The 27,922-nt window shown below is 43.5% G+C and overlaps 2 protein-coding genes across 2 annotated transcripts in view; both read right to left on the bottom strand.

The window, feature by feature from the left end:
• The window catches only part of LOC139414426 (ras association domain-containing protein 1-like), a 31,134-nt gene extending 26,982 nt beyond the window's left edge, over window positions 1-4,152 (bottom strand). Inside the window, exon 1 of the mRNA XM_071162338.1 lies at window positions 3,580-4,152. Within this exon, the coding sequence (XP_071018439.1) occupies window positions 3,580-3,934 (355 nt within the window). The 5' untranslated portion in view covers window positions 3,935-4,152. The remainder of the gene's footprint in view (window positions 1-3,579) is intronic.
• Window positions 4,153-19,510: 15,358 nt separating this feature from the next.
• LOC139413768 (helicase ARIP4-like) overlaps window positions 19,511-27,922 on the bottom strand; it is a 33,320-nt gene continuing 24,908 nt past the window's right edge. Inside the window, exons 15-22 of the mRNA XM_071161501.1 lie at window positions 26,081-26,180; window positions 25,513-25,718; window positions 25,132-25,307; window positions 24,752-24,948; window positions 24,337-24,521; window positions 23,807-23,896; window positions 23,309-23,401; window positions 19,511-23,100 (exon numbers count right to left, since the gene is read on the bottom strand). Of these exons, the coding sequence (XP_071017602.1) occupies window positions 22,106-23,100; window positions 23,309-23,401; window positions 23,807-23,896; window positions 24,337-24,521; window positions 24,752-24,948; window positions 25,132-25,307; window positions 25,513-25,718; window positions 26,081-26,180 (2,042 nt within the window). The 3' untranslated portion in view covers window positions 19,511-22,105. The remainder of the gene's footprint in view (window positions 23,101-23,308; window positions 23,402-23,806; window positions 23,897-24,336; window positions 24,522-24,751; window positions 24,949-25,131; window positions 25,308-25,512; window positions 25,719-26,080; window positions 26,181-27,922) is intronic.

Below are 27,922 nucleotides of genomic sequence, written 5' to 3'. Positions count from 1 at the left end.
CACCAGTATGTATCTCTACTTGCACATCATTATCTGCTCATGTATCACTCCAGTGTTAATCTGCTAAATTGTAATTATTCGCTCCTATGGCCTATTTATTGCCTACCTCCTCATGCCGTTTGCACACACTGTATATAGACTTTCTTATCTCTACTGTGTCATTGACTTGTTTGTGTTATTGGCTTGTTTATTGTTTACTCCATGGGTAACTCTGTTGTCTGTGTCACACTGCTTTGCTTTATCTTGGCCAGATCGCAGTTGCAAATGAGAACTTGTTCTCAACCAGCCTACCTGGATAAATAAAGGTGAAATAATATATATTTTTTAAGCATCGAGACATTAATCTCACATTTCTTTTAGACTAACATGTAGTTTTCAACAGCGAAGGTTTGTATAAACCTTGTTGTCTGTTTCTCTGACATTTGCAACATTGTTTCAATATTCAAATTAGATCTCCAGCATTCCCATAGTAATGAACGTGTCGGGAGTCAGGATGAGAGAGCAGGCAACGTTTCTCAGCCAGTCGAAATCATGAATCAGCTGGCATCATTTTTTAATGGATATTTACAAAGAAATGTTCATTGAAAAAAGGTGTGCAGCTAGTTTGCAGTATTTCCAGCTTCAGTTGGAAGTGATTGTGTTGGCTAGCTCCTCTGAATAACAGTGACCTGACCAGAGAGCATATTTTCTATGCCAGGTGAAATCGCGGCTCATTAGCTCATTGTTATGGATGTATCCAAATAAATGTCAATAGAAAACTGCTTAAACAAATGCAGCTACTCTTGTTATTCTGGCTGCACTGTTTGATGTGACTAAATTAGCCATAGTTGGCTTGCTAGCAAGCAAGAGATAAGAACGTTACCAGCCAGTATGGCAATGGAACATGTAGAACAAACATTTGGGTTGCGTCCATAGATACAGAACAAAAAGGCTGAACGACTGAGTTGAGTCTCTGGGAACCGAACCGATAGAACGAATGACTAAAAATAAAGTTCATGAAAATATGTTAATCACTATTTGAATATGTTGGTAAGCCGTTGAATAAAAGTGATAATGCGTTGAAGCCAATGTTTGGAGGATATGTTGGCACGGATTGCCGGCCCTCGTCTTTGTCTCGGGTCTAACAACACCTGTGCCAATATATCCTCCAAACACCAGCTTCTCGGGCATTATTACTTAAATAAAAAACACATAAAGGCTTCATAATTCCTAAAGGTCATGTTAATTGACTGATATTATCTCATAACAAAACGTAGGATCTCCTCATTTCTGTGTTTATTCCAAATCCCTATTCATTCCCCCAAAACAATTCCCATAGGGATGGCTGAACGAACCAGAGGTAACTAATTTCCGGGTTTTAGGATTACAAGCTATTTTTGTATATTTTTTTAATTAAAAATGTAACCTTCATTTAACTAGGCAAGTCAGTTAAGAACAAATTCTTATTTACAATGACGGCCTACCAAAAGGCAAAAGGTCTCCTGCGGGGACGGGGGACTGGGATTAAAATAAATAAATAAATGCAATATAAATATAGGACAAAACACACATCACAACAGACAACAAAATAGCAAAGCTGGTGAGCTCTATCCCAAATGGATCACTAGACTATACACCCTTGTGGAGATCTGAGAAGACTTGATTGCTATAAGAAACATTGTGAAACTTCCCTCTAGCCTATCAGAGGGCAAGGGGGAGCTATTACAATTTTTACATTTACATTTGAGTCATTTAGCAGACACTCTTATCCAGAGAGACTTAAAGTTGGTGCATTCATCTTAAGAAAGCTTAAGATACCACATGTGACATCTTCTCTGGTCTCCACAAGTGCATAGGGTCTAGGGGCCCACTTGGGATTGGCCATATATTTTTGATGGCCGTTGCAGTTTCCTTCTTCACTTTATGGGAGAAATTATGTACATATATGGAGGAACATAAATACTGTTGCACAAGAGAGAGATACACTTATAGAGTGCATTTGCCATTCTGGTAAAATACATTGTCTATTGTATAGGAGAGGAGAACAGAGGAGGCCATAGATGTATAGTCTGCTGATCTTAGACAACCACATGAAGAGACGGCGACACATAGGCGCCAGGACAGCTGGACACACTAAAACTAGAGGAGACACACAGTCTGCTGATCCGAAATAAAGACACACATACAAAGGAACAGATGAGCTAATTACAGGGTCAAAGCATATAGGATAGAGGGACGTATATTATCTTTAGGTCAAAGCAAGGGTCTTGTCATCATTAGGATCTAATGGAAAGCAGATGTGGGTGTTATTGGGCTGAACAAGCAGGATGCACGGATTGGGATGTAACTTCATTTGCATGTAGGATGGACTCATATGTTGTATGTGTATAAATCAGAGCCAGAAACTCTGAAAAAGTGTGTGTTCCGCGGACCACTCCGGCTTGCGATATTTTTTTATTAAAAGCCTATTGATTTCACAAAGTTCTTGAAAGCGTCGTATTTGAACCGATTTGCCACGACAACTTAAAATTCACAACACAGAAAAACATGCAGTCCAAAGGTTATTTTAGAAGACAAGAATGTTCCCATGCTCCTACTATCCCCTATGCTCTAAAAATACCAGGTTTCCTGCTGATAGGGTCGTGCTCTGGGACAAGCCACCTGATTGGATGAGAAAACAAATCCAAAAAGCAGGCTGTTTGTCTCATGGAGTAGTTCACATATTTGAGAAATAATCGACTTCATCTAAAGATTAGTCTGATTAGTTATCTTTATTAAGATTCAATAAGACAGATCTGATTCCCAATCAATAAACATCCTATTGGGATGAGTACACAGTATATGGGAGAAATATTATTTTAAGGCTCTATCACACTATAGGAAAAAGAGATTGCTTCAGAAAACATGCTCACACGCTTATATATATATTCCTGCTTGTGTGAATGTCTGACTCTCTCAACTCTCACACAAATTGACATGCTGCACACACACACATATACACTGAGAATAACAAATATTAAGAATAGCTTCTCTTTCCATGACATAGACTAATCAGGTGAATCAAGGTGAAAGCTATGATCCCTTACCGATGCAACTGGTTAAATAAACTTAAAATCAGTGTAGATGAAGGGGGGGGAGACCAGTTAAAGAAGTATTTTTAAGCCTTGAGACCATAGAGACATGGATTGCGTAGGTGTGCCATTCAGGGTGAATGGGCAAGACAACATATTTAAGTGCCTTTGAACAGGTATGGTAGTAGATGCCAGGCGCACAGATTTGTGTCAAGAACTGCAACACTGCTGGGTTTTTCACACTCAACAGTTTCCCGTGTGTATCAAAAATGGTCCACCACCCGAAGGACATCCAGCCAACTTTGACACAACTGTGGGAAGAATTGGAGTCAACATGGGCCAGCATCCCTGTGGAACACTTTTGACACCTTGCAGAGTCCATGCCCCGATGAATTGAGGCTGTTCTGATTGGTGTACTCAGTGTATATACCCACAAACCAACACACATACAGTGATCGCATGCACACACACACGCACACACACACGCACACACACACACACACACACACACACTGGGTTGGATACTTACTAGCACAGCTCAGGCTCTGTTTGTAAAGGCCCCAGATGAATTCTCCACACAGGTCGCACCATGTGATCTGGGTGTAGCTGCAAGGCTGGAAGTCATGTCCCCACCCTGTGAACAACGAGGGCCCCTCAACTCTCACACTGTCCTCCACCAGCTGTACCACCTGGCTGGACCTCTGGGAATCTCTCACCTGCCTGGGAGTCAGGGGTGCTGCTGGGGGCAGAGCGGCTGGTGGTTCCGGTGCCAGCTCAATGCGATCATTTAGGCTGAGATCTTTCAGCTCACACTTGGAGATCCCGTTGACCCAGGCAAACAGCCGGGCAATGGCCTGTGGGGACTCACTGCCCATGGTTAGCATGGACTACACCTACACCTACACCCGGTCCATGCAGCGAACTCAGTCTCGCTGTTATTAATCCGTCCACGGACCATCGCAGCATCCGTATTTTAAGCCTTGATCATGTCAGATGATGTCTATCTTGCAGAGAAAGTGTTGGCTGTGAAGCTATCTTCGGCGTGATGAGCAGTCTGTTCTTGGAGTCCTCTTCAGGCTCTGTCACAGACCAGCCATGCTTTCTAAATCAGAGGGAATTTTTAAAATAAATCTTTCTACAGTAGTTCTATAATCACAATCAGACTTCATCACATCCCAGTATTCTGACTGCTGTCTATACCTGGAACAGAAAGACAGAAGATGAACCAGCTGACTGCACTCATTCCTTTCACCATGTCATTCACAGACTTCATTTTCATCCACCAAAACTAGAGAAAGATTTAAATTCTGTTTAACAGTTCAACAGCAAGAAAAGTAGTTGGTAGAATACAGCTGGCTCTGGCTACATATGAAATATAGCCTACAAATGGAAAAAAATTGAGATTAATATTTGTTGGCCAAAACCAGGATTCATAAGATTATATATAAAATGTGGGACAAGTTGACTAGTTTAATCTTGCACGAGAGCACAGCAGAGAGCATAGCTTTCATGTGACAGCGAATGAGGAAGATATTTCAGACATTCAATGGAAACTTTTGACATGACAGAAACATGACAGGCCACCTGTATTCATGTGACTGTTGGGAAAGAGGCACTCAGCGGGGATCGACATGAGGAAAAAATGATCCATGACTATACAGACTGTAGACAAAAAGGCACTATTCTACTAGGGAATGCATACAATTGAGAGGTTGAATGACAATTGCCTATCTATTGCTATTCCAAGCATGTGCAGTATGCTCATTTAGGCTATAACTCCTGGAATAGAATAAAGGATTTCCTTCACTCTGAATTGAAAGTGACCCCCTAGCTGTGACCAAGTCAAGTGCAACTAGAATATTTTTGATATTAGGAATGCAGTTGTTGGAGTTGGAACGATTGTGTCCCCTATAGCGTAATGTATTGACAAGAATAAGAACAGGCGCTGCACGGTCACACCTCGCCAACTGGGTCACCACTACGTGTAGCTCAGCAACAACTATCCACATTGGTTACAAATTAGTTACACAGACTCGACCATGTTTAACAGTTTTTTTTTTAAATCTATAGGATGAAAAGGAAAGCCTATAGTGTATATTGGTGTTAAATTGTAATTTACCATTGGAGATGTTATTGAGGTCATCACATCGTTTCTTTAAACGCAATTTCACACTAGGCTATAGATATATATATATATACATTCCAGAACATCACTATTATCGATGACAATGCTAATAACGACCAGTTAACCACCCGTTTTAATCCGATGGCTACCCAGTTTCAGTGACACCGCGCGCGACCCACCATGATGCACCACAAACTTTACGTTCGTAAAAGAGGATTTTGGAAGTCTGCTCACCTCTCTTTGTGTTCACCTCCTCATCATTGGTTACGTATTAACCGTGGGCAAATGTTGACTGGGGTCCAAGGTTTAGGGCCATAGGTTAGTTTTTTTCTCCCCCCAAAACTGTCAATCTCATCAATGTTTGCGCATGCACACTGTCGTCGAGAGATTACTGATGCCTAAATCCGGTCCTGTTTCATGTCGTTCCCCACTCATCCGTTTACCCGGATAGCTTCTTCTCCATCAAACAGAGCAGAATATGTCTACATTTACTACTTCCAAAGGCTACAAAAATGTAATTGTTCACATGAAACAAGTTGCAAGTACATGCCAATAGAAAGCTGTCCAGTGCTGAAGGTGCTGAAATCAATCAGCAGCAAGGTCTGAGAGAAAGTAAGACAGTCCATTTTATGAGATGTGATATTAAAATACTAGACTAGGTATGTCATTTTGAATATTAAAATATTAATCAGATATGATATTCCAAGACAGTGTGTAATTTCCAATTCACCAAATTGTATTTATTTTTTTATTTTATTTCACCTTTATTTAACCAGGTAGGCAAGTTGAGAACAAGTTCTCATTTACAATTGCGACCTGGCCAAGATAAAGCAAAGCAGTTCGACAAATACAACGACACACATGGAGTAAAACAAACATACAGTCAATAATACAGTATAAACAAGTCTATATACGATGTGAGCAAATGAGGTGAGATAAGGGAGGTAAAGGCAAAAAGGCCATGGTGGCAAAGTAAATACAATATAACAAGTAAAACACTGGAATGGTAGATTTGCAATGGGAGAATGTGCAAAGTAGAAATAAAAATAATGGGGTGCAAAGGAGCAAAATAAATTAATTAATTAAATACAGTAGGGAAAGAGGTAGTTGTTTGGGCTAAATTATAGGTGGGCTATGTACAGGTGCAGTAATTTGTGAGCTGCTCTGACAGTTGGTGCTTAAAGCTAGTGAGGGACATAAGTGTTTCCAGTTTCAGAGATTTTTGTAGTTCGTTCCAGTCATTGGCAGCAGAGAACTGGAAGGAGAGGCGGCCAAAGAAATAATTGGTTTTGGGGGTGACTAGAGAGATATACCTGCTGGAGCGTGTGCTACAGGTGGGAGATGCAATGGTGACCAGCGAGCTGAGATTTATTTATTTATTTATTTTTATTTTACCTTTATTTAACCAGGTAGGCAAGTTGAGAACAAGTTCTCATTTACAATTGCGACCTGGCCAAGATAAAGCAAAGCAGTTCGACAGATACAACAACACAGAGTTACACATGGAGTAAAACAAACATACAGTCAATAATAAAGTATAAACAAGTCTATATACAATGTGAGCAAATGAGGTGAGAAGGGAGGTAAAGGCAAAAAAGGCCTTGGTGGCAAGGTAAATACAATATAGCAAGTAAAACACTGGAATGGTAGTTTTGCAATGGAAGAATGTGCAAAGTAGAAATAAAAATAATGGGGTGCAAAGGAGCAAAATAAATAAATAAATTAAATACAGTTGGGAAAGAGGTAGTTGATAGGGCTAAATTATAGGTGGGCTATGTACAGGTGCAGTAATCTGTGAGCTGCTCTGACAGTTGGTGCTTAAAGCTAGTGAGGGAGATAAGTGTTTCCAGTTTCAGAGATTTTTGTAGTTCGTTCCAGTCATTGGCAGCAGAGAACTGGAAAGAGAGGCGGCCAAAGAAAGAATTGGTTTTGGGGGTGACTAGAGAGATATACCTGCTGGAGCGTGTGCTACAGGTGGGAGATGCTATGGTTACCAGCGAGCTGAGATAAGGGGGGACTTTACCTAGCAGGGTCTTGTAGATGACATGGAGCCAGTGGGTTTGGCGACGAGTATGAAGCGAGGGCCAGCCAACGAGAGCGTACAGGTCGCAATGGTGGGTAGTATATGGGCTTTGGTGACAAAACGGATTGCACTGTGATAGACTGCATCCAATTTGTTGAGTAGGGTATTGGAGGCTATTTTGTAAATTACATCGCCAAAGTCGAGGATTGGTAGGATGGTCAGTTTTACAAGGGTATGTTTGGCAGCATGAGTGAAGGATGCTTTGTTGCGAAATAGGAAGCCAATTCTAGATTTAACTTTGGATTGGAGATGTTTGATATGGGTCTGGAAGGAGAGTTTACAGTCTAACCAGACACCTAAGTATTTGTAGTTGTCCACGTATTCTAAGTCAGAGCCGTCCAGAGTAGTGATGTTGGACAGGCGGGTAGGTGCAGGTAGCGATCGGTTGAAGAGCATGCATTTAGTTTTACTTGTATTTAAGAGCAATTGGAGGCCACGGAAGGAGAGTTGTATGGCATTGAAGCTTGCCTGGAGGGTTGTTAACACAGTGTCCAAAGAAGGGCCGGAAGTATACAGAATGGTGTCGTCTGCGTAGAGGTGGATCAGAGACTCACCAGCAGCAAGAGCGACCTCATTGATGTATACAGAGAAGAGAGTCGGTCCAAGAATTGAACCCTGTGGCACCCCCATAGAGACTGCCAGAGGTCCGGACAACAGACCCTCCGATTTGACACACTGAACTCTATCAGAGAAGTAGTTGGTGAACCAGGCGAGGCAATCATTTGAGAAACCAAGGCTGTTGAGTCTGCCGATGAGGATGTGGTGATTGACAGAGTCGAAAGCCTTGGCCAGATCAATGAATACGGCTGCACAGTAATGTTTCTTATCGATGGCGGTTAAGATATCGTTTAGGACCTTGAGCGTGGCTGAGGTGCACCCATGACCAGCTCTGAAACCAGATTGCATAGCAGAGAAGGTATGGTGAGATTCAAAATGGTCGGTAATCTGTTTGTTGACTTGGCTTTCGAAGACCTTAGAAAGGCATGGTAGGACAGATATAGGTCTGTAGCAGTTTGGGTCAAGAGTGTCACCCCCTTTGAAGAGGGGGATGAACGCAGCTGCTTTCCAATCTTTGGGAATCTCAGACGACACGAAAGAGAGGTTGAACAGGCTAGTAATAGGGGTGGCAACAATTTCGGCAGATAATTTTAGAAAGAAAGGGTCCAGATTGTCTAGCCCGGCTGATTTGTAGGGGTCCAGATTTTGCAGCTCTTTCAGAACATCAGCTGAATGGATTTGGGAGAAGGAGAAATGGGGAAGGCTTGGGCGAGTTGCTGTTGGGGGTGCAGTGCTGTTGACAGGGGTAGGAGTAGCCAGGTGGAAAGCATGGCCAGCAGTAGAAAAATGCTTATTGAAATTTTCAATTATGGTGGATTTATCAGTGGTGACAGTGTTTCCTATCTTCAGTGCAGTGGGCAGCTGGGAGGAGGTGTTCTTATTCTCCATGGACTTTACAGTGTCCCAGAACTTTTTTGAGTTAGTGTTGCAAGAAGCAAATTTCTGCTTGAAAAAGCTAGCCTTGGCTTTTCTAACTGCCTGTGTATAATGGTTTCTAGCTTCCCTGAACAGCTGCATATCACGGGGGCTGTTCGATGCTAATGCAGAACGCCATAGGATGTTTTTGTGTTGGTTAAGGGCAGTCAGGTCTGGGGAGAACCAAGGGCTATATCTGTTCCTGGTTCTAAATTTCTTGAATGGGGCATGTTTATTTAAGATGGTTAGGAAGGCATTTTTAAAAAATATCCAGGCATCCTCTACTGACGGGATGAGGTCAATATCCTTCCAGGATACCCCGGCCAGGTCGATTAGAAAGGCCTGCTCGCTGAAGTGTTTCAGGGAGCGTTTTACAGTGATGAGAGGAGGTCGTTTGACCGCTGACCCATTACGGATGCAGGCAATGAGGCAGTGATCGCTGAGATCTTGGTTGAAGACAGCAGAGGTGTATTTAGAGGGGAAGTTGGTTAGGATGATATCTATGAGGGTGCCCATGTTTAAGGCTTTGGGGAGGTACCTGGTAGGTTCATTGATAATTTGTGTGAGATTGAGGGCATCAAGTTTAGATTGTAGGATGGCTGGGGTGTTAAGCATGTTCCAGTTTAGGTCGCCTAGCAGCACGAGCTCTGAAGATAGATGGGGGGCAATCAGTTCACATATGGTGTCCAGAGCACAGCTGGGGGCAGAGGGTGGTCTATAGCAGGCGGCAACGGTGAGAGACTTGTTTTTAGAGAGGTGGATTTTTAAAAGTAGAAGTTCAAATTGTTTGGGTACAGACCTGGATAGTAGGACAGAACTCTGCAGGCTATCTTTGCAGTAGATTGCAACACCGCCCCCTTTGGCAGTTCTATCTTGTCTGAAAATGTTGTAGTTTGGAATTAAAATATCTGAATTTTTGGTGGTCTTCCTAAGCCAGGATTCAGACACAGCTAGAACATCCGGGTTGGCAGAGTGTGCTAAAGCAGTGAATAGAACAAACTTAGGGAGGAGGCTTCTAATGTTAACATGCATGAAACCAAGGCTATTACGGTTACAGAAGTCGTCAAAAGAGAGCGCCTGGGGAATAGGAGTGGAGCTAGGCACTGCAGGGCCTGGATTCACCTCTACATCGCCAGAGGAACATAGGAGGAGTAGAATAAGGGTGCGACTAAAAGCAATAAGAATTGGTCGTCTAGAACGTCTGGAACAGAGAGTAAAAGGAGGTTTCTGGGGGCGATAAAATAGCATCAAGGTATAATGTACAGACAAAGGTAAGGTAGGATGTGAATACAGTGGAGGTAAACCTAGGTATTGAGTGATGAAGAGAGAGATATTGTCTCTAGAAACATCATTGAAACCAGGAGATGTCATTGCATGTGTGGGTGGTGGAACTAATAGGTTGGATAAGGTATAGTGAGCAGGACTAGAGGCTCTACAGTGAAATAAGCCAATAAACACTAACCAGAACAGCAATGGACAAGACATATTGACATTAAGGAGAGGCATGCTTAGTCGAGTGATCAAAAGGGTCCAGTGAGTGGAGAGGTTGGTTGAGGGTCACGGCGATTTAGACAGCTAGCCAAGCCAACCGGTAGCAAGCTAGCATAGGATGGAGTCTGTTGTTAGCCACCTCTTGCGTTCGGTCAGTAGATTAGTGGGGTTCCGTGAGGTAGAGGGGATTAATCCAAATCACACAACAACAACAAAAATAAGAACAATAGATATAGTTATAGAGGCCTGAGAAGAAAACATAATAATAATAAAAATAAATAAATTGTCCGATTGTCTAGATAAGGGGGGACTTTACCTAGGAGGGTCTTGTAGATGACATGGAGCCAGTGGGTTTGGCGACGAGTATGAAGCGAGGGCCAGCCAACGAGAGCGTACAGGTCGCAATGGTGGGTAGTATATGGGGCTTTGGTGACAAAACGGATTGCACTGTGATAGACTGCATCCAATTTGTTGAGTAGGGTATTGGAGGCTATTTTGTAAATGACATCGCCAAAGTCGAGGATTGGTAGGATGGTCAGTTTTACAAGGGTATGTTTGGCAGCATGAGTGAAGGATGCTTTGTTGCGAAATAGGAAGCCAATTCTAGATTTAACTTTGGATTGGAGATGTTTGATATGGGTCTGGAAAGAGAGTTTACAGTCTAACCAGACACCTAAGTATTTGTAGTTGTCCACGTATTCTAAGTCAGAGCCGTCCAGAGTAGTAATGTTGGACAGGCGGGTAGGTACAGGTAGCGATCGGTTGAAGAGCATGCATTTAGTTTTACTTGTATTTAAGAGCAATTGGAGGCCACGGAAGGAGAGTTGTATGGCATTGAAGCTTGCCTGGAGGGTTGTTAACACAGTGTCCAAAGAAGGGCCAGAAGTATACAGAATGGTGTTGTCTGCGTAGAGGTGGATCAGAGACTCACCAGCAGCAAGAGCGACCTCATTGATGTATACAGAGAAGAGAGTCGGTCCAAGAATTGAACCCTGTGGCACCCCCATAGAGACTGCCAGAGGTCCGGACAGCAGACCCTCCGATTTGACACACTGAACTCTATCAGAGAAGTAGTTGGTGAACCAGGCGAGGCAATCATTTGAGAAACCAAGGCTGTCGAGTCTGCCGATGAGGATGTGGTGATTGACAGAGTCGAAAGCCTTGGCCAGATCAATGAATACGGCTGCACAGTAATGTTTCTTATCGATGGAGGTTAAGATATCATTTAGGACCTTGAGCGTGGCTGAGGTGCACCCATGACCAGCTCTGAAACCAGATTGCATAGCAGAGAAGGTATGGTGAGATTCGAAATGGTCGGTAATCTGTTTGTTGACTTGGCTTTCGAAGACCTTAGAAAGGCATGGTAGGATAGATATAGGTCTGTAGCAGTTTGGGTCAAGAGTGTCACCCCCTTTGAAGAGGGGGATGACCGCAGCTGCTTTCCAATCTTTGGGAATCTCAGACGACACGAAAGAGAGGTTGAACAGGCTAGTAATAGGGGTGGCAACAATTTCGGCAGATAATTTTAGAAAGAAAGGGTCCAGATTGTCTAGCCCGGCTGATTTGTAGGGGTCCAGATTTTGCAGCTCAAATGCCCTATAGAGAAGTTGGCTGTCTGACTGTCACACCCTGACCATAGTTTGCTTTGTATGTTTCTATGTTTTGGTTGGTCAGGGTGTGATCTGAGTGGGCATTCTATGTTGGATGTCTTGTTTGTCTATTTCTATGTCTGGCCTGATATGGTTCTCAATCAGAGGCAGGTGTTAGTCATTGTCTCTGATTGGGAACCATATTTAGGTAGCCTGGATTTCACTGTGTGTTTGTGGGTGACTGTTCCTGTCTCTGTGTTTTGCACCAGATAGGGCTGTTTTTGGTTTTCCACGTTTATTGTTTTGTAGTGTTCATGTTTATCTGTTTTTATTAAACATGAATCAATATAACCACGCTGCGTTTTGGTCCGCCTCTACTTCACCACAGGAAAACCCTTACACTGACTGATTAAATATTAACATGTTCAATGTTTTGGAGATCACCCGAAGAGAATCCTCGGATTAGAAATATGGAGCCGTGTTCTCCAAAACACACAGTGGAGATGTAAGCAGAGACGTTAGGCTATATTGTATGAATTTTAGGCAATATATAGAACAAGATGAATGTGTGATAAAGTGATAAACAGTAGGTGTGGGCTATGGGGAGGTAGACCCCCCTATAGTGATCTGCATGGTTGGCCTATACACTATCATGTTCCCTGCTGTTTATGGTTTGCGCCCAGCATGAGTTTATGTTCATCCTTGATCTTCTTCCTTACTCAGAGAGGCCGTGGGTCACAATAGTGGGAGGAATCCTCTACTTCTCTCCCATTGAAAAAAAACCCCACACTTTTAATTGTTTTTCAATTCTGATTTGCTATGGCTGCTGAAAACCGAAATGAATCCCCTCATTTCAATTAATCAATCAGAGTAGGCTATTTTCTGCAGAGTAAACCAACATTAATTAACAGGATGCAAAACTGATTCACAAGAAATATGTTGGATTATTAATATTGACCCAGTTGGAAATCCTGAACCGAAACCATTTTATGAATTACAAGAAAGTGTATTCCTACCTTTTGATGTGTTGTGTTGTATAAACAGTTTTTTTCTCATTCTTGAAAAAGCAAATAGAAGGCAAGAGGAAAAGGTAATGATGGCAAACAGCTTGTTTCCTTCCTGTCCATTTGTACACAGTTGAAATAGAAACTAAGATACAAGTAGTGTATAATCAAACAGACAGACAGAGAGGCAGAGAGAGGGAGAGAGAGAGAAAGACACAGAGTGACAGAGAGAAAGTTAGACAGAGAGAAAGAGAGACGGAGAGCGAGACAGAGAGAGATAGACAGAGAGAGAGAGAGACCGCACCAGCTCCCCTTGGGCTCATGCGGTGGAGGAGATCTTCGTGGTCTGTACTCAGCCTTGTCTCAGGGTAGTAAATTGGTGGTCTGTTGATATCCCTCTAGTGGTGTGGGGAATGTGCTTTGGCAAAGTGAGTAGGGTTATATCCTGCCTGGTTGGCCCTGTCCGGGGGTATCATCGGATGGGGCCACAGTGTCCCCCGACCCACCTCTGTCTCAGTCTCCAGTATCTATGCTGCAATAGTCTATGTGCCGGTTGGCTAGGGTCAGTCTGTTATATCTGGTGTAATTCTCCTGTCTTATCTGGTGTCCTGTGTGAATTTAAGTATGCTCCCTCTAATTCTCTCTCTCTCTCCCTCTCGGAAGACCTGAGCCCTAGGATCATGCCTCAGGACTACCTGGCCTGATGACTCCTGGCTGTCCGCAGTCCACCCGGTCGTGCTGCTGCTCCAGTTTCAACTGTTATGCCTGCGGCTAGGGAACCCTGACCTGTTCACCGGACGTGCTACCTTGTCCTCGGACCTGCTGTTTTCAACTTTCTCTCTCTCTCTACTGCACCTGCTGTCTCGACCTCTGAATGCTCGGCTATGAAAAGCCAGCTGATATTTACTCTGTGAGGTACTGACCTTTTGCACCCTCTACAACCACTGTGATTATTATTTGACCCTGCTGGTCATCTATGAACACTGGAACATCTTGAAGAACAATCTGGCCATAAATGGCCATGTACCTTAAAATCTCCACCCGGCACAGCCAGAAGAGGACTGGCCACACCTCAGAGCCTGGTTCCTCTCTAGGTTTCTTCCTTTTTCCTATCCACTGTGCTTCTACATCTGCAATGCTTGCTGTTTGGGGTTTTAGGCTAGGTTTAGGTATAGCACTTTGTGAAATCTGCTGACATAAAAAGGGCTTTATAAATACATTTGATTGAAATTTGATTGATTGATTGAGCGAGCGAGAGAGCACATGGTGTGTGCACATGTAAGTAGACAGACAGTTGGTTGCAGTGTGTCTTCATGTTCAAATCAATTCAAATTGTATTAGTCACATGCATGGAATACAACAGGTGTAGGTAGACCTTACAGTGAAATGCTTACTTATGAGCCCTAACCAACAATGCAGTTTAAAAAAATATGGATCAGAATAAGAAATAAATAATAATAATAATAAGTAATTAAAGAGCAGCAGTAAAATAACAATAGCGAGACTATATACAGGGGGGTACCGGTACAGGGTCAATGTGAAGGGGCACCGTTTAGTTGAGGTAATATGTACATGTAGGTAGAGCATTTAAGTGACTATGTATAGATGATAACAACAGAGAGTAGCAGCGTGGTGTAAAAGGGGGGGAGCAATGCAAATAGTCTGGGTAGCCAATTGATTAGGTATCCAGGAGTCTTATGGCTTGGGGATAGAAGTTGTTTAGAAGCCTCTTGGACCCAGACTTGGCGCTCTTTTCAGTTGGCGCTATTCCTGTGGGGGAATAGCTTTTGTCGTGCCCTCTTCACCACTGTCTTGGTGTGTTTGGACCATGATAGTTTGTAGTTGATGTGGACACCAAGGAACGTGAAGCTCTCAACCTGGTCCACTGCAGCCCCGTCAATGAGATTCGGGGCGTGCTCGGTCCTCTTTTTCCTGTAGTCCACAATCGTCTCCTTTGTTCTGGCACTACGCACTACCCTCTGTAGTGCCTTGCGGTCGGAGGCCGAGCAGTTGCCATACCAGGCAGTGATGCAATGGTGCCGCTGTAGAACATTTTGAATATGTCACGACCTGACCTTAGAGGGCCTTTTTATTTCTCTCTTTGGTTAGGTCAGGGTGTGATTTGGGTGGGAATTCTAGTTTTCTATTTCTTTGTTGGCCGGGTATAGTTCCCAATCAGAGGCAGCTGTCTATCGTTGTCTCTGATTGGGAATCATACTTAGGCAGCCTTTTTTCCCACCTGTGTTTGTGGGTAATTATTTATTTTCTATGACTGTTTGTGTGCGCCACGGTTGCGTCACGTTCTGATTTACCTGTTTTTTTGTGAAAGGTTTCACTTCGATTTAAGATGTGGAATTAGATGCACCCTGCGTCTTGGCTCATTTATAATAGGGAGTTTGAAGACAGCGAACGTGACAGAGGAACTGAGTACCCATGCCAAATCATAGTCCACAATCATCTTCTTTGTCTTGAACACGTTGAGGGAGAGGTTGTTGTCCTGGGACCACATGGTCAGGTCTCTGACCTCCTCCCTATAGGCGGTCTCGTCATTGTCGGTGATCAGGCCTACCACTGTTGTGTCATCGGAAAACTTAATGATGGTGTTGGAGTTATGCTTGGCCGTGCAGTCATGAGTGAACAGGCAGTGCAGGAGGGGACTGAGCACGCGCCCCTGAGGGGCCCCTGTGTTGAAAATCAGCGTGGCGGATGTGTTGTTACCTACCCTTACCACCTGGGGGTAGCCCGTCAGGAAGCCCAGGATACAATTTACAGAAGGAGGTGTTTAGTCCCAGGGTCCTTAGCTTATTCATGAGCTTCGAGGGCACTATGGTGTTGAACGCTGAGCTGTAGTCAATGAATAGCATTCTCACGTAGGTGTTCCTTTTGTCCAGGTGGGAAAGGGTAGTGTGGAGTGCAATAGAGATTGCATCATCTGTGGATCTGTTGGAGTGGTATGCACATTTGAGTGGGTCTATGGTTTCTGGGATAATGGTGTTGATGTGAGCCATGACCAGCCTTTCAAAGCACTTCATGGTTACAGATGTGAGTGCTATGGGTCGGTAATAATTTATGCAGGCTACCTTAGTGTTCTTGGGCACATGGACTATGGTGGTCTGCTTGAAACATGTTGGTATTATAGACTTAGACAGGGAGAGGTTGAAAATGTCAGTGAAGTCACTTGCCAGTTGGTCAGCTCGGAGTACACGTCCTGGTAAACCGTCTGGCCCTGCAGCCTTGTGAATGTTGACCTGTTTAAAGTTCTTACATCGGCTGCGAAGAGCGTGATCACACAGTCTTGCGGAACAACTGGTGCTCTCATGCATGTTTCTGTGTTATTTCCCTCGAAGCAAGCATAGAAGTAGTTTAGCTCATCTGGTAGGCTTGTGTCACTGGTCAGCTTTAGGCTGTGCTTCACTTTGTAGTCTGTGATGGTTTGCAAGCCCTGCCACATCTGACGAGCGTCAGAGCCGATGTAGTACGATTTGATCTTAGTCCTGTATTGATGCTTTGCCTGTTTAATGGTTCGTCGGACAACATCATGTGACAGATCATGTGACACATAAAGTCCACCTGTGTGTAATCTAACTAATTATGTGACTTCTGAAGGTAATTGGTTGCACCAGAATAGCAATGATGATGATTTTTTGAAACATGTTATTTTTTTCATTTCACTTCACCAATTTGGACTATTTTGTGTACATCCATTACATGTAGTTGATCCCCCAAATATGTATTTCTTGATTTTATGTTACAGTGAAAATTGGTTGTCAGATTTTGCTGTAGACTACAAACAATGCATTGTGAAAATGTTTCTAAAGCATGTAATAAAACACTCCAAACCAACTCGTATTACATCACACTCTCAATCTGAATAATGCTTTTGCACTCACACTTTTTTTTCTCACTGTGACATAAATCAATGTTTGAATAATGCAGTTTACAACAACTAAAATGTGCAAATATGGATTCATAGAACAGTGGAAAACAAAAATTGAGTGCAGAGACATTATCCAGAATGAGATTCTGTTGTAATATGAGGTAGTGTTTGGAGTGTTTTATAACCAGTATAACCAACACCACCTGTGTTTCATAATTTTCCTTCAATTTGCAAGAGGTTGAATGTATCTCACCAGAGAAAGCATCCGAGCGAGCCAAACAGCGCCCCCCTCTTTCTGTATGTGCAGCCCATCTGATGTTGTCTGGTCAAAAAGAGTATGACACTATTGCCTCCCACAGCATTGAATGCAAGGGAAGCCAGTAAGCATTTAATCTCCCTTGATAAAAAAAAAAAGTATAACATAATATCCAATTAGCGTTGAGCTAAACTGAGTGAGCTCAACTGTGAATGGTTCTGCACACCAAAACAAAGGTGTCAAGGGAAGCCAGTTTGGATCTATCTTCACTCCAAACACATCACATCAAAATACCAAACGACAGACAGAAAACTTGAATTGTTGCATCTCATTGTGTTGTTGTCATCCGATGGCTAAATAGCTAAAATGAGCCCTTTCCTAAATTAGCCATGAACGGAGATAGGAATTTGGACTTATGGTTTTAATTATTTCTCCATACTGGCCAATCATTATAACGGTGATTCTGATCTAACCATAAATTCATACATTGTGCCCCTGTCTGAAGAGGATGGAAGTTCAAAATGTGGCTAGATGTAGTAGGCTAATGTTAACTATTTGGTTCATTGTTGCCCATGAAAGGAAGTTAGACTAGAGAGCAAGCATTTTAGTCAGGTAGCCTAGAACAACAACTAAAAGTGTGTACTGTATGCCAGAGTCATAGACTGTTTCGTCAACATGAAAGAGAGGAGGATGACATTGGTGTTTCTCTACAAGTAGGGTTAACATGTTTTTTCTACTTGCACGCACACACACATACGGAGAGAAATCAGAACCATGGACAGCCACATCATATTTAGCTTATGTTGATTGGCCAATTTTTTTGTTGTATCTTTTAGTTGTCACTGTGAGCATAGGGGATTTGATGTTGAAATGTTGAAGTTGAAATGGTGCTGGAATAGTGGAAGCTGTTCCTGTTTTCTTTCCGACTTGAGGTAACTCTCAGTGTTTATAAATGAATAGTTGTTTTAGTAGTCTGAAAATGTAAATATTAACTTGCTTGCTCGGTCATGTAACCGTTACATGCAATATGCTTTCTGGACTTTACCGGACCTAGGTAGCTCTCCGGTTTTGTGATAGAAAAAAAATGTGCGGTTCAATTTATTCTGCCACTGTTTCTTCTTAATGTCCCTGCCTTAGGCCTATTTATCACAGTGGCAAGGCACATTATCAGGTTATAAAGAAAACAACGCAATTATCACAACACATTGGTTGTAAAATGGCATTTTCTTCTGGCTTGGGTTCCCCAGTACTTTTACCCACACACCGCTACTGTTTATAACATGCTTAGACACATTTTCATGATGCATTGTAGTTCATATAGCATGTGATGACTCAGCTAAATGTGACAACCAATTTTCTCTGTAACGAAACAAAATATAAAAAAAAACGGAGATGGGGGATCAACTACAAGCACAGAAAGAGTGAAGATAAGGCCACATGTAAAAATGGGTGAACTTCTCCTTTAAAGCATTAATAGAAGCTTTACTGTAGAGCTCTTTGGAGGACCAACATGCATTCTGCCTAGTGCCCAAAACTATCAGTGGCTTACATTAGTGCAACTTTATTTTGGTCACATCTACTCCTGAACTAGTTTTAATGTCAAAGTGGATGAGCATTTCATAGCTTGGTAATTGTTTTAAATTGTGTGTTAACTTTACTTTGAGCAAAGAAGTGGCATGGAATCACCAATAAGGATAGAATTGGATAGCACATGTCAGCATGGCCTAGTAGAAAAGTGTTGTATGGCAGAGAATTACACAGTAGTGTAGTAGTGTATACTTACTAACTTCATATGTGGAACACAAAGCGTCCATGAGACAGCGCTGTTGCTGCCGATCATCTGCCTTTCTGGGGATGTTTTTTAATGACAGGCCTCAGTTCTTCATCTCCTTCATGGTTCTTTTGGGTGGCCAGCAGAGGGTGGTCTTTGGAAGTATTTAGTAATGTAAAAGTAGTATTTTGTATCTGAGAGCCAAGGAGAAAAGGACAGTCGGTTTTGTGTCTAAAACTCAGGAAGTGGTGATATTGGTTGTTGATAATGATGTTGCTGCTTTGTTTTCTTTGCATTGCCTTTAGGCTTGAATGGACCAATGCACATTTCTTGCGATTCATTTATTTTCTCCAAAGTTGACACTTGTGCAGTGCCCCCCAAATGACAGGTCTTGAAACCAGAGGACCAGATATCTGCTAATATTGTACTAGTTTTAACACTCAGGTATGAAATTCCAGCCAAATACGTAAGATGTCATATTTACTGATGTGGAAGACTGACTGCAATGTAGTGTCAAAAAGCTGTGCAGTATTTGCTTCCATCCTATTTGTAACTCCCGCACCTGTCTTACTATAAGGACATACGCATCATTTTTCATCATATCCAAATCCATTATCCTTCACAGATTCCCAGCTGCAAGAGTGCAATTGAAGGTTGAGTTGAACATAATTCTTGCAATTTCAATAAAAATACATTTAGCATATTGGTTTGTGTTTCCATGTGAATATATGTTCAAAAAACATCTGTGCAAAGAGCATCACGTCAGTGTAATACACAATCAAAATGATGTAATAATGCAAGTTAAGTGTTTTATTCACTGTTAAAATGATATTAACAAAGCAACACAGTCGTCATTTTATGCTCGCCTCTATGCTGGATACATGTGGTGACTGACTCCCTGATCTCACACAGTCAGTTTGCGACACTGGTCTGCTCTTTCACAGACACTGGTGAAAAGATCAACGTGGATAAAAAGAGAATAAAAAATGAGAGTATAATGTACAAAAAAAAGACAGATGAATTCATTTAGATCATTATAAATAAATAATTTTGGTAAATTCATACATTGAAATAAAAGGACAAACTAGTAGAGGCGAGCCAACATCAAGATGTTAAAAAAAGAACATTGCTACTAAAAAAAAACTAAAAATAACATCTGGATATGGAGTTCTCCTCATGATGACACTTAAAACAAACAAAAAAGAAGCACAGTAAAACAATTCTGATTGGGAGGGAGGATGGGGCTTCTTCCTCCAAGAAAATAATCATCTCTATGAAAAAGACTGGGATGATTGGCTGAATCATTTGATGGACACAAGACCGGGCCAACTAGAAAAAGGTTAAGGAGGTTGCGAGGTGAGGTGGAGGAAAACATCCAACATACATGATCGACTAGAAACAGGCTGTAAGGATAAGGACAGGTAAGTAAGCAGTAGTGGGTGGGTAGAGTTGAGGTTGTGAGGGGTGTGTGGTGGAATCCCCCATTATTTTATAGTCCAATAGGTGGAATAGGGAGTTGAGACAAAACTGAAACTCCACACAAACGTGGGTAATATATATATTTATATATATATATATCAGACATTTATCCTGGCTCCCAACTTGAGTTCCATGTACAATTCCAGTGGAGAAAAATAACTCGGAGGCCCGATCCATTCCCCTCACGTTATGATTTTGAGATGACATCACAGAAAGAAAAACGTATCAACCAACCACAGAACAGCACAGACCAGCACAGACAGACCCAAAGCACTGTAGAGCTACAGAGATACACTACTGAGAGAAGCTACTTACACGGACTGTCTGTCTGCCGTGCGGTCAGGGATACACCTAGCTACCTCAGACAGGCTACTCCTGTGTGCTGCTTGCTTCTCATTGGGTAAGGCCATCAATCCATCCATACCCACACAACGGGCTGGCTTAACTATGCCACACAAATGGCCACATGGTGGATTACCGTAGTCATTGTTAACTACTGTAGCTAAATGGTTGTGGGTTTGTCGATTTCTGCAGGTATACACCCAAGTCATGCTACAGAGTAAACCTATGGCTCCAATGGATGCTTTATGGGCCTGTACTCATAAAAGGGTCTCAGAGAAGGAGTGCTGATCTAGGGCTAGTTTTGCCTTTTTGATCATAATGAAAACATTAGATGGACAAGGGGACCTGATTCTAGATCAGCACTCATACTGAGACACTTGATAAATATGGGCCCAGAACTATAAACTGTTTGTGACTGTATATGATCCATATCCCTATTTGTATAGTGCAAGTGTCTTAGTGTTTTTGTAGCTCTGGTCCAGGGTGTTACGAGCAGCTTGCAGAGTGTTGGCAAGCTGCACGTAATGCTCTGGACTAGAGCTAGTGGAGCCTGTCCCTTGAGTTGGACACCAACCTGTCTGGATGCTCAGTAGTTCTGTCTGAAGTCGTTACGAAGGGGAAAGGGTGTACTAAAGGTGTAAATGCTAAGATTCAAGAAAAAGACCCCTTAGTGTCGTTTAAGGCTAAACGAACAAATGAGAACACATTGTCCGAACCCACCCAGGTCAGCCCCCTGTGTTATCAAAAGGCTGACATGGATGTACATTCATTTGACCTTTTAAGGTCTCTCTTTGAAATAAAAGTAACTCAAATGGCCGCCTCGGCAACCAACCTAAGGGCGCCGCCGTTATTATGACAACTTGATCATAAGAACATACTGTCTCTCTATCCAACCCTTCCCCTTGAACTTTTAACTCAACCCTGGCCCAGTCTGAACTCTCTGTATAAACAACTAATGATTATAACCACCATTTACAAAATATCAACAAGATCAGTTTAGAATATTAGTAGAATCAAAACATCCAGGTCACATATACTGTATTGTCTTGTCATCCTTTCCAACAGGGGGACGCTACAATATCTAGCAAACAGCTAACGACTCTAAAAGCACTTTTTTTTTTTAAGCAAACGATCCAACAGATGATTACATCGTTCCATCTGATGTGAGCTCAGTTCAGACAGTGTCCTGACTGGCCTCAGAGATCGTCATGGGGGTCTAATAAGGGGATGGCGGGCAATGCTAGAAGATATAGCCGGAGAGGGAGTGCTTGGAAGCCCCATGTTCATCTCAACTGGTCCCTCTCAACAAAACGTTAATCCATTCCCATCCATGGTCTCCAGTGCTCAGCCTCACCAACCTCAGGGGCTCGGGCAAATCTTCAGTCTCTTCTTCAGTAAGATATTCAGCATAAGGATTTGTTACTCTGTCTTGGTTAGCACATGAGGTACAACTCATTCTCTCTCACTCATTCGCTCATGGGAGAGTCTGTGTGTGTGTGTAGGGGGGGCTATGAAGGTTAGCCATGTTAGAGCTGGGATGGGGGGTTGTCAGAGTCTAAGAATGCTCATTGTCCTGTCACCTCAATGACATCATCGTCCGAGCTGCTGCCACCGTTCTCCGTGGCTAGATGGTGGGAGTCAGGCTGGCTGAGCGCTGCACCCAGGAGGCTGGAGGGGGAAGAGGGGTAGTGGGAGAGAAAGTTGGAGCTTCCTCCAGTGCTGGCCGGGCCTCCTCCCAGGGTGTTGGGGTACATCGTGGGCTCAGGCAGGAGGGACTGACTGTAGTTCAGAGGGAAGCCTGGGGACAGCAGACCAGTCACGCTGGGGTTCATCAGGAAGGGAGGAAGGGTGGAGGAGGAGGTGGATGTTGAGGCCGAGGACATGGGCATGGTGTTAATGGTGGAGGAGAAAGAGGTGGAGGACAAGGAGGAGGTGGAGGATGAGGGGAGGTGTCCATTGTTTCCTGTGGCTGAGGAGGCATGGCTGAGGAGATCCGCCCCTGCCGAGGGGAACATGGTCTGCAGGTCTCCCAGAGTCTGTCCTGCTGACTGGAGGAACGGGGACGAGGAGCTGCCTCCCATTAGCATCGGGTGGCTCATGTGTCCCCCCAGCAGGGCCTGGTTCAGGGGGGGGAAGCTGAGCCCTCCACTACCCAGGGAGAGACCCGGGAACCCGGTTGCAGATGAGCTGCGTTTGCCCCCCGCCTGCTTGTGTCCACCCGCTGCTGCGGCCATCTTGCGTTTGGAGCATCGCAGAGCCTCGCTGATGCTCATTCCGATGTCCTCTCTGAGCTGCCGGCTGAGGTCCGACTCCGTGTTCTGACTGTACTGCTGCGTTCTGCTCCCTCCCTCTCCATCCCCTGTAACCATGTCCGACGGCGACGGCAGCTCATTGCCCATGGCGACGGTATCCACGTTGACGGCGTAGCGGCTGAGCTCTCTGAGAATCTCAGGGCTCTCGGGGGTAGAGGGACGCGATGCGCTGTCGGGGCTCAGCCGCTGGCGCTCCATGGGAGACAAACAGCCGTTACCGATGGCGTGGAGCAGGGAAGCCTGGGAACCTGCAGCAAAGAGGAGGGTAAAAAGAGTAATTATTCCCATAACTGAGCATGTTGATCTTGTCTCACCACAGGTGTCCCGCAGGGCTCTGTACTAGGTCCTCTCTGGTTATCTATGTAGTCTGAACACCAAGTCACGTTGTTTTGTCATATCCTGTCACATGGATTCCTCATCATGTAATGTAAAGTACTTTGTGTATGTACAGTGCACCTCTGTTAGTAGCAGATCCTCCCTGCACTGCTCTGCTGAGCTTCCCTGAGCGGATAGCAAAAATCCTCCCGTCATTGGTCCTGATGTAGGTACCTGTGAGGAAGACAGCAGTTAATGGCGGATATCAACTCAAACTTGATTTGTCATATGCACAGGATACAGAGAAGTGTGCACAATGCAATGAAATGCTTACTTGAATGCTCTCCTCTCATGACATTAGTTAATATAACTATACAAATATTCAGAAAAAACAAGGCAAAGTAAGAAACATAAAAATAAGCATGCAGGGAAGCACCAGTCAGTTTTGATTCTTAGGTTAAAGTACCAAGCCCTTTATATAAATGAGATAACAACCTGGGAATTCAGGTGTCCATGTGGATATTGTAAACCGCTCTAGAAGGTGTGCACAGTATTTCAATTAGAGTATGTAGAGAATGAATTGAACTACGCATGCAGGTAGATAGGAGGTACATCTTCTACTGTATATGTTATTATCACCTTTTGACCCTTTGATCACATGGATGCTCTCTCCTGCACCGATACGTGCCTGGACATCCGTGGTGCTGTTGGCTCCAGGGATCACTATATCTGAAGGGGCAAACAGAAAGAGTTAAATTATTTCCAAACAATACCACGGGAGTATCCCGAATACACCCTATTCTCTATAGGCCCTGGTCAAAAGTAGTATACACCCTATAGGGAATAGGGTGCCATTTGGGACATAGCTCCTATATCACTGGTCTATCCTAATGCAGCCCCAAAGCATTTCACCTGACCCAAGACAGGAGTTATTCCTAACCCGTCGTGTTCATTAGACCCAAAACAGAAGAAACCGCTCCGAAACAGGGAAGTACCACCTGACCTTGTCCAATAAGAAAGGCTAATTTTCATTGTACGTGACAAAACGTTTTGACACGATGTGCCCTAATGAACGTATGTGCCCTAATGAACCCTTACCAAGAGTATCAGTGTCTATCAGTACCAATTCAATTAAAACGTTATTGTCCCTGCAGGGATATGTATTGTACCAGTGGTAGTGACGATCCTCTGGACATAAACACCGGCCTTCTGCAAGTAGTTGACCGGGAAGCTGACCCCGGAGCTGGAGCCGGCCATGCCCATGCCCGCCATGCGAGGCATCATAGGGATGGGGGTGGACTGGACGGGCCGGACGCTGGCCATGGGCTTCTCATCACCCCGAGCTATGGGACGCCTAGGGGATTCAAAAACACATGAGGATCATATTACACAGTCTGATGTGGGACAGTTTTCTAGACTGATGATATCTGCAGATGGCATGGTTGAGTTTGGAGGTTAGAAGGATCATTTGTATGGATAGGCTGTTGTTTAGGCCTGCTTAACAGGCTTACACAGCGCTGTTGAAGGATTGGTTAGGGATGCTGTGTGATAGGGGTAGGATAAGGAATTCATTGGACGACTCGCCAGTTGCGCTGGTTGAAGGCTGGGATGTTGGTGAGTGTCTGGTCGCTGGTTGGGTAGTAGTGGGCGTAGGAGGGGCGAGAATAGGGCACAGAGGCACGCTTCTCATCCTCATAGCTCTTCTTAGCAGCTCTCTTCTCTGCTTTAGTAAGCTTGGACTCCTTCCGGTCTACAAGCAGAGACTCATGATGGAAGGGTTCCTGGTGGGGTACAGATCAACAGGGATGTTAGTGTGGGTGGTGTGTGTGTACCATATTAATACAGTATCCATGACATGACGGTGTGTATATATATTTAGTGGCCTGTTTACTAGGTACACCAATCTAGTACCGGGTGTACCTAATAAACCGTGTGAGTGTGTATCTGTGTGTGTGAGTGTGTACCTTAGTGATGAGGTGGGGGTAGATCTGACAGGCTTGGCTGATGACCGTCTCCATCTCTTCGTGAGATTGCAGAGGGGCTTTGGCCGGGTCAGGCTCCTCCTCTGCAAAGTGCAGCAGCGACTCCACCTCCTTGCGGGTGAAAGTCAGTACTGGGTTCAGGTCGTCCACCACGCGGTCTGGACACAACCAATCACAGTGTGTTACTGACCACTGAGATTCCCCTGTACTACGCCGCCTTTTGCATTTCAACTTCAATATCATGCCATCCCACATTCAATATATTTAACCACACACACACTACACTCTCTTACCAGACATGCCCTGTCACACACACAGGAGCATCACCCCCCCCCACACTCTCTCTCCCTCCCTCTCTCTTACCAGACATGCCCTGCTTGGAGACCTGCCGGTCGTAGATCTTCTTCTCCAGGGTGAAGTCACAGACCAGGCGGTAGATGTGGCAGCGCTTCTTCTGGCCGTAGCGGTACACCCGACACACCGCCTGGGCATCGTGACACGGGTTCCATGACGCGTCAAATACCACCACCCGGTTGGCCCCGATTAGGTTCACTCCCAAGCAGCCCGCCCTGCAAGTCACAACCCAGGCTTATTAACAACATGCGCAAGTGTGTTTGTGTAAGTGAATGGCTGATCAAAGTGTATGTAAAAGGGAGGGAGAATATATCCAATGTGTGTGAATAAATATCTTTGTGTGCACGGGTGTGTCTAATTGAGTGTATATGGCTGCGTTTTCACAGGCAGCCCAATTCTGATATTTTGTCCAATTATAATTGGGCTGCCTGTGTAAACACAGCGTTTGTTGTGTATTTGAGTGAAGAATATATAAGCACAGAAATATAATTACTAGAAGGGGCAGAGCTCATCAGACCACAGCAATTTCACTTACATTTCTATGTGTGTGTATCAGTGTGTCTGTACAGTCTATTACCTTGTTGACAAGAGGAAGACCCATGTGGAGGTGTTCTCTGGGTCGTTGAACTGGTTGATGAGTTTCTCTCTCTCGGAGGCAGACGTACTCCCATCCAACCCTGGGGGAGACAACCGACACATTCACTACATAAGCATCATGGGGCGATTCCAGACAAATAGGTGATGTCCCAAATGGTACTCTATTCCCTATGTAGTGCACTACTTTTGAACTGGGCTCATATAGGGGTCTGGCCAAAAGTAGTGCACTATTTAGGGAATATGGTACCATTTGGGACACATACCACTATCTAGTGTAGTGTGGTAGACAATCCAGTAGGGGGCAGTAGATTTAAATAATTAACCCAGAGATGGCTGAGAAAAAGCATGGCTATTTCTTAATGCATCTTTCATGAATTTCTCACATTGTCTCTTATTGCCTCCATTTCCAAACCCATTGGAGAAGAAGATCTGATGGAGGCCCTGGACCTTTCCTTACAAGACAGTTGAGAAGGAGGCGAGGAAATAGGATAGTGATGCACCGCTATGACATTTTTGGCCGATACCGATATCCGATATTTTCCTTGCCAAAAAAACCCCAATACGATACCGATATTTAAGATTTTAGCTGCCTTTTAAGCACTCTAATACAGTTAAATAGTTAACACACACACGGACAAAGACGGTCTAAGGCACTGCATCTCAGTGACAGCAGTCCCTGGTTCAAATCCAGGATGTATTACATCCGGCCGTGATTGGGAGTACCATACTGCAGCGCACAATTGGCCTAGGGTCGTCCAGGCCGTCATTGTAAATAAGAATTTGTTCTTAACTGACTTGCCTAGTTAAATAAAGGTCACACACACAAGTTATTTTGATTACATTTACATATGTCCTCATTACCTGTAAAACATAATCAAAACCTATTTCTTTCACTTACTTGCTGTGCTGTTTCATTGTTAATTTATTCAGTCGTTTCATTCTCAACCAGGATTTCTATGGAATGGCGTTTGGTTCTTTGCATGTCAAAAAAGATACACATAAATTTACACTATTTGACGTGTCAAGTAACACTATTTGATGTGTCAAATTAGCTTGTTGACCAATCAGGACCTGAATATGACTGCACGTCACATAATAATTCAACTCGTTCATAAATCTTTTACGTAGTTATTACACATTGATTACACAATCACTCGTATTTCATATGTCTCAACGATTCATCGATACGTATGCAATGATGATGGTAAAGTTGTCTCACGCACCTACAGTGCTAGTCGTAAAAAAAACTAGCTAGCTCATGGATGCAAACAATGTTCTTCCCCAAAACATAGCAAAACAACAATCTGTTTCAGTAGCTATAGTTAGCTAGGTGTCATCATCTAAAATAACCCTCATTTATAAGACAGTTCTTATTTGATTAATGGTGGTCGGACCCATCTATGTGAAGCTAGCCACAATAAGGATTCGCCACAATAGTGGACTTTGCGGTTAGCCTTCAAAATAAAAGTATGTAATTGACAGTGATGCAAATGAATACAAATAGTAGAATTATGCCCAATTCTACTATTTGTATTCCTTTGAATCACTGTCAATTACATACTTTTATTATCAAGGCAAACCGCAAATTCCACTATTGTGCCTAATTCTTATTGTGGCTAGCTTCACAACACATAACCCGGTCCGGTCAAGCATCACTAGCTGGCTGCTTATAAAGTTAGCTTTGGGCAACAGTGTTAAGTAGTTGGTTAACTATTTTTTTTCATGAACTGAAGTTCAATTTCAATAGGCGAACAACAACTGGCAACCTAGCTAATACTTACTCACAAGGATTCCTAAATCATTGCTAAGAATAATGAAAATG

The sequence above is a fragment of the Oncorhynchus clarkii genome, chromosome 7 (genome assembly GCF_045791955.1).
Source record: "Oncorhynchus clarkii lewisi isolate Uvic-CL-2024 chromosome 7, UVic_Ocla_1.0, whole genome shotgun sequence".
Taxonomy (NCBI): Eukaryota; Metazoa; Chordata; class Actinopteri; order Salmoniformes; family Salmonidae; genus Oncorhynchus; species Oncorhynchus clarkii.
This window is presented reverse-complemented; position numbering and strand designations above follow the sequence as displayed.